Below are 8,218 nucleotides of genomic sequence, written 5' to 3' on the forward strand. Positions count from 1 at the left end.
GTTATTGGGTACACACAATCTATATTTTTCGCAACAGAGCCAACTTAATTATAGCATCCTTTATCAAGTACTTAGCTACAATAGAACTCCCCCTCATTCTTTTTGTGAAACAGTACAAGCTAGCAAGACAAAATTACATGAAAGGCAAGTTGAAATTTGTTTACTGCTTTGAACCGTTTCTTAACAATTACTGAAAAGGAAAAAAAATAATCCAAGGAGAGCACTAAACTAGTGCAATTAAAGGCCAATCTAAGTCTAACAAACACGCAAAAAACCAAGGCAACATAATTTAAGACAGCGGAGAAAAACCAAAAACCAGCAAACAAGCATTCAAGGCTCGTAGTTCTTTGCAGGAGTTCTTTTTCCTCTTACGAAAAGGTCCACCAACTGGTTTTCAGCCCATAAATGCCTTGACACTAAGAGAATGTATGAAGATGAATCCTCAAAACTATACTTCAGCAATTTCTAAATTGCTTTCCAGGTGAGTCGGTGACCATACTTAATAGGGATACAGTCATCACAGCGACGAACACGTCTATACTATACCCACAGATAGTAGTTGTCAATCTTTTTGTTCGTATTTCACAACAACAAAAAGTATCTGTAAAACCTTTCCAAGTTGGAACAACAATCCTAATGATCGAATGGTAGACTAATGATAAACAAATGGAACAAACAGAATGCTGGGCAAATTGGATGTAATTAACATGAGATATTTGTAACATAAGAACAGCCAAACTACGTACACTCACCATTTTGCATTTGCATATCCAACAAAAAGAGTTTGTTGGTTTTAGAAAAAACCCAAAACGGTAAGCATTCCACACTACAAGGTAGGATGCGGAAACCAACACCATAAAACAAGCAAAAAAATAATGTTTTGCAACCTCACTTGGAATAGCCTAGTAATATTCATTCTTAATAGTTAACAACATGTCAACATCCCTAACACATCGCTTAAACTTCCAACTTATCGTCTTCTACACAATTATCTTTACCAAACTCTTTTCTCTCTTGAACGCAATCATCAGAAGCTCTTTTGCGAATCACTTGATTATCATAACCTGTGCATACATGATACAAATGATTTGGAGCAGTTATCCCCAAGAAATTTCCCGCTGCCAGTGCGATGATACATAACGAAATGATCAAACCCCTAACTATGATGTTCATATCATAGAGTATAGCGAAGCATACAATACAAACAAATCCGTCGGAAACCAAGTGGAGCAGTACGAGAATATTCATAATTATTTTCTCCTGTAAGAGTAGTTTACTCTTCTTGATGGCTGTTGAACCATATGTATTTGGTCCCAGAACAGAAACCACGTTGGCAGAATTCAACAATACTACAGCATGCGCACGAGCAACCAAGACGAAAGCATCAACGATGGACAGAAAGACGATAGCTATCATCATGAGGGATACCAGGACATAATTATTAGTTTCCGGAACCGTATGAATCACAGTAACAACAAGTGTACCAACCAGAGCAAGAAAAGCCAAGTAAGTTGTATAGCTCAGCAAAATGAGGGGCAAGGCATGAAGAACGGTGATTGCAAGACGTTTTAAGATACGAGGAATAGCTGAAAGAACAGAAATGTAAGACAAGGGCTTTGATACGTAAAGAGATGTTATGGTTAAGGTCATAGCAGATGTAGACAAAATATAGAAGGTGGAGAAGAGAACAAGGTAGACACAGTCATGGATAGAGTCGCTAACGAGTTTCTGATGAACAAGCTTCTGATCAGAAAGAAAGTATTCAGGTGATGATTTGTAATATAGATCCGCTGTAAAAAGAGCGAGTACCAATCGAGTATTAGCTTCAAACAAGAGTTGGAACAATGAGAGAGGGAGAATGAAAATTAAGAATATCAAGAAGAATTTTGTCGGAGATGCTTTCACTATGATTTTCAAAGACTCTTTGATAGATGCAACCGTCACTAATTCTTTGACATTTTTTTGTGCATTCAAGAACTCAGGATCTTCAAACAACTCCATTGATGTTAGCTAACTTTCACCGGTAGTGATAAAATGCAGAGAAAAGATCTGTTTATGTAGTGGTTTTCCGAGAAAGAACTTGTAAGGAAGCTTACATTTGGTACTACTTCATTGTTAAGTATTGGGAGTTGAGGCTTGAGTGCTTATTGATTAGTGAGGTCTTAAAGTGCAGATCACTTTCATCTTAATATCAATATCACCTACCTTGATCATAAAGACAGGTCTTAAAGTGAAATGGGGCTTTTATAGAAGTTACAGGCCTCAGTATTCTTAAAGTTGAGTTCTAGATATGGCCTCCTCCACTACAGAACAAGTTGTAAAGCTTTCAAAGTCAAAATTTTGCATTTTTGCAACAATAATGCCACACAATCTTATGTCTATATATATATATATGCTAGGAGCACCTACCACCACCACTACTACTGCTAAGTTTACAGGTAAAGACATTTTACATGTATTCGTTCAAAACTACTTTCAGAATCGAAATTATTAGCAAAAACACCACTTGCTCGTTACTTTTATTGGCTGTAACGTGGCATGTTTTTGACCGTTCAATACAGAACAAAAGTACCGGTGATCCTACGGTGAAACCTAAAGCTTGTTTATATTTGTTTTTCGGTCCGCGAGTTATAACCTCAAAGGTGTCACTATCCATATACAAAAACTCCAACAAAACAAATTATTCACAAAAACACCATTTAATATAAACTGTCTATATTACCCTTCTAGTTTAAATCACCCCAACAAAAACAAAAATCAACCACACTTTAATTCTTATTATATTGTCACCCCCAACAAGAAATAAACAACCACCAATAAGCATCGCCGCCACCGATAACCACCGCCACCACTTCCGACCACCGCCGCCACCACCACCTCCGCCGCCACCCCGACCACCGCCGCTCCGCCGCCGCCATCACTGACCACCACCGCACCACCGACCACCACCGCCGCACCGACCACCCCGCCACACCACCCACCGCCGCCGCCACCACCACCACGCTCCGCCGCTCCGACGCCGCCGCCCGCCGCCGCCACAGATACTGCGCAATTGCACCACCACTGCCATCCACCCTACCATCCAGCACCACCATTGTCGACCACCACCGCCACCACCATCACCACCACCGATACTACGTAATTGCACCACCAATACCAGCCACCCTACCATCCAGCACCACCACTGTCGACCACCGCCGACCAAAACCAGCACCACGACCGCCCACCACCACCATCTCCCAAAAATACGATGAAACCAATTTTGGTTTCATCATAAATAAGATGAAACCGATTTTGGTTTCATCATAAATACGATGAAACCGATTTTGGTTTCATCTTGGTTTCGTGAGAAATCACCGGCAAGAAATTTTTTAAGAGGTATTATACATCTTCATGGATAGAAATACATTGTTGAAATACGATGAAACTGATTTTGGTTTCATCATAAATAAGATGAAACCATAATTGGTTTCTGCGTTTCAACAGCAATACCACCCGTTATGTCTCAAGACCGATTACTCAGCTTCACCAGGTATATCTTTCCATCTAGGTTTACAGGCAATTCCTCATTGTATTGCAGCACTTCATTGCACCTGCAACTACAAATTCACTTCAAATCCCATACCCACTGCATTACTGCCTTACATTTCAGTTCAAGCTCATACCTGAACACCACAAATGCTCCATCTCAGGCTCAGTTTGATCTTCAACTGGACCTGCAATATCCATATTAATTCAACCAGAGCAACACCAGTTCCTCCATGGATTCTGATTATGACCAGCTGCAGTTCATGATCACCACCAACATAGGCATCTCAGTTCTTCTCTACACTCTCAACCTGCAACTGTACTTAAAAACCATTCTCAAGCATCAGCTCAAACCATTCTTCATAGAGAACCAACTCAAAGCCAACATCAGTACCACCTTCTCTATAATATTAACTTCAGCTGCAACCGGAGCTTACTAGCAGCATCAAATGAAACTCGTCACAAGACCCTGTCACTACAATAACCATATCAAACCCATCACTGCAATAACCATATCAACAATACCAGCAACTACACTTGCACACTGCCAATCTGAAAGCAGCGGCAGCAACATCTCCTAGCTGACTCTACTCAGCTCCACAATCCAATTCACCACCTGCAATTGCTTCCCATTTCAACTGTAAGAAAAATTATAAGAGATATTATACATGTTCATTGATAGATGGAATGATGAAACCAAAATTGGTTCCATCATAAATAAGATGAAACCATAATTGGTTTCGTCATAATTCAACTGCACATGTACATGAACCTGCATGTTATTGATTCATTGACCTCCACATGTACATGAACCTGCATTTCATACTTTTATGACACAAATAAGAAATTTTTTATTACTTAGCACATGGTTAATGAACAAGCTGTAGACAAGTTCGAAGTCTCTGATATGAGTTTTGTGACTATCAACACAAATCAAACATCCATTGTTGATTACATCGCATTTTACTAGCTACGAACGTAGGTCAACGTATACAGAGTTGATAACCAAACAAGAACAAATATATCAGGACACTTAGGAGAGTATAATCGGGCGAAAGTCATGCATATTGTGACAAATGAAATTCTTAAGAATGAGATTTATTTAATTTCAAGGTTGGATAGGCTACAAACACTAAACAATTAAGATGCAAGCAACTTCCTGACACTGGCAGCATGTAGATTAAAGAAAAAATTGAACAAGGAGAATTGAGTTACCCGTGGAATATTCAACTAGTTGAATAAGCTCAGTGTCCCTAACTTGGACGATAACATATGAAGTAGTGGACACAGCTGTGATGTTACCAAAATCATTGACTGCAGCTTCTTTACAGATGCTTTTTGTCTTGTCCAATTTAGCTTCTCCAATTCCCCTATATTCCAAAGATTGCAATGTTGATAACTTCTTCTCATGCTCAATATTTTCCCCTTCAAGAGCCTAAAAATCAAGCAACATATAACACATATAAGCAATCATTAAGACTAAGACTAATGCTCCATGTTATATTGAAACTCAACAAGACACCTAATGGCTTCACAAGCAAATTAAAATATGAATTATCAAAGGTCAAATTCCCAATTTATAATGAATTCAATGTTCAATATCCTAGTCTAGTGGTTCTCAATTTTGTGTCACAAACAAGCAGTACAATTCTGCATACCTTAACTTCCTGGTGTAGATTCTTCTCCCATGCCAAGAGTTGCTCCAATGTGGAAAAGTGACTCTTCAGACCTTTTTCCACAAGCGCGCCGGTATCCAATCGATACTAAATATCCAAAGGAGGTTTTGATATCTAGCTTGAACTCAAATTTGTCAAAAGACAGTTTCTGGTCAGTCAAAATGTGAAACCCCAATCAATCCTAAACCCAAATAAACTTAATTTTCATTCAAAAACAAAACTACAAACTTTTCATTTAGATGGGCACGACTAATTTCAAGCAGATTAGAGACAGGCTCACCAGCAACAACAGCTTTCTCAAGATAGTATTTGATACAAGCAACAATTTGAGCAAGATCTTTATGTCTTACCACCAATTTCATATTTGCTATCTCACCACCACCTCCGCCGCCACTGCCGCCATGATTATTAACAGACTTATTACCCAGTTCCATATGCATCCTAATCCATCGCCTGCAGTTCAGTTTAGCTTACAGTCACCACTGCCATCAACAAATCCATCTAAGTCATAACCTAGGAACAAAACAAACAATCAAATCTATTAAAACCCAACACCACAAAACCCATTTCAGTTCAACATCTCTTCTTGTCGATCGACAACTCAATCCACCGCAGAATCATCTCAACCAATCACTACCACCATCAAACAACAACCAAAAGACTCATCCTAGTTTTGTGAAATTAGCATTTCCATTTCAATTTCACAACCAAAAGACTAATTCCACCAACAAATTTGAAAAAAATTTAACAAAAAATTACAAGAAATTTGTGATTTCTTACCGCTATCGCCGATGAGACAAATTAGGTTATCAAATTTGACATCACCACTCCGTCATCTCTTCCTTGAAAATCGATCTCAATCATCAATTCGTCACCAACCCATCCCTGTTCTTCTTGTTCTTCAATTGAAGTTACAATCGCAACCCTAATTTCAACAATTTATTCATCTAATCTTACAGAAATATCAAAACATCACCAGATCCACCTGTGTTTTCTTCTGAATTTGAAAATGAAACTATGGTTAGGGTTTTAATTAAGGTTGGGGTGGTGGTGGTAATGGTGTCGATGGTTAAGGAATTGAAGGAGGCGGAGGAGGGTGGTGGTAACGTCTCTCGAATTCTTCACCTCTTGAATCAGCGATGTTCTTCTCGTGCAGTTCCATTGTTGCTGCTGGTGATGATGATGGTGGTAGAAGGAGACGGAAGATAGAAGAAATCAGAGAAGAAGAAGAAGAAAAGGTCGAAGGGTATGTTTGGCTTTTTTAAAAGTAACAAAAACTAAATTTACACATTATTATTTGGCTTGGGATTTTTGTCCCAGTTTTATTTGAAACGGTTTTTATTTGGTAGAAATAATATGACCGATTTTTTTTTATCACTAGTCTGTTCACCTAGGAGTTTTGTCACTAGTTTTGTTTGTTTTTAGCCTGAATTTCAAGCATATACAGACTACATTGTTGGTTGAAAACCCATTGAAAAAAGAAAATTTTACATGGCATGCTACGTACTAGCTAACATCATCTGATGAATCGAAATCCCACAAATAACTAGATATTAAGATTATGACTACCTAATGTATCTGATTCTTCTCGGTCTCTAGTGAAAGAATCTACGGCATAGATATAACCCCAGATACAACAATATCTGGAACAAATACACATAAAGGACATGTCAGATACGGATGATGTGCAGTGGCAATACATTGACTAAGCTTTAATGTGAACTACCCCATATGATGTGTACTTCTCAGATAATTTAAAGACATGACAAAAACAATATTCTAAGATGCTTGAAGCATCCGAGTTCACGTCAACAAATGTATGATTTGCTATCCAGCCTCACGTCAACAAATACCAAGTTGATCTTATAGAATTACTAGTCGTCAAATTTTGTCATATTTAAAATGTGACACTTTCCAACAAATAAAAAACGAACGAGATATTGATAACAAGGGGCATCTGTTCGGCTCAGATATTTGATAACAAGGATGCAAACATGGGCAAACTCTTTGAAGTCGGAGAAGACATAATTCATCAACTGGACGTGGCCGTCAATCACCAGCGCAGGGGAAAAGAAAAGGCGATGGAGCAGGAAAGGTAAGCCCATGGTTCAAAGGTTGGGGGTGGCCATGGTTCAAAGGTTTGGGGTGAACATTTGAAAATGGGTGAACAAAAATTGCATTCAATGCACAAACCTGATAAGACATTTAATGGTGCAAGTACGTCTGGTAATAAGACCGTTTCTTCTGATGGGAACAATGTGATTAAGACAACAGAGAAAAATATGAGTAAAAAGCAAAAGAAAGGTCAAGATTTAGGTATCGTTGAACACCAGCGTACCGGTAAGCAAAATACTAGTGGTGAAAGACAGCGTCCCAGAATTACTGAAGTATGGTGTAAAAAAGAAGTGGGTCTGGGCCTGCTCGGTGCAAAACCATATGAGAAATTTCCTCTTTAGTCCAAAAACCCGACCCGGGATTACTGTGTAGTCCAGCGGGATAAACAAATTATCCGTTGTTCCAAAAATGTTTAAAAACAGCGGCAATTATCTTTATACCCATAATACGGGATTATGTCAGTTCATTTTTCATTTTTCTTCTTCTCAGTTTTCAGTTTCTTCTCTCTCAGTTCTCTCTCTTCTTTCAAATTCAGTTACCGAAATTTGAAATCAGTTACAGGAAAACGAAATCGATAAAGGTCATCAACAACAATTACCGAAATTTGAAATCGAAAATCTATCAACAACAGTTACAGAAAACCTAATTTTCAAACCTAATTTTCATTTCATTCAATTGAAGAGAGAAAATGGTATTGAATAGAAAAATTAAGAGGACAATTACAGAAGAAATTACAGAAGAAAACCCTTCTCCAGCAAAAAGAAGAAGAAAAAACGATGATGATTCACCAACAACAAACCCCGAAGAAATCCCCCCTGATGTTACTCCTTCACCAATAACAAGAAGTAGGAGTAAAGTTGCTACTCCTTCACCAACAAAGAGGAAGAAACATATCGATC

The 8,218-nt window shown here is 38.4% G+C and overlaps 1 protein-coding gene across 1 annotated transcript; it reads right to left on the minus strand.

Moving 5' to 3' along the window:
* Window positions 1-957: 957 nt before the first annotated feature.
* LOC113296229 lies at window positions 958-2,001 on the minus strand. The gene has a single exon (XM_026544550.1). It carries the CDS (start codon window positions 1,999-2,001, stop codon window positions 958-960), a length of 1,044 nt encoding a protein of 347 aa, XP_026400335.1.
* Window positions 2,002-8,218: the final 6,217 nt, after the last annotated feature.

The sequence above is a fragment of the Papaver somniferum genome, chromosome 7, assembly GCF_003573695.1.
Source record: "Papaver somniferum cultivar HN1 chromosome 7, ASM357369v1, whole genome shotgun sequence".
Lineage (NCBI taxonomy): Eukaryota > Viridiplantae > Streptophyta > Magnoliopsida > Ranunculales > Papaveraceae > Papaver > Papaver somniferum.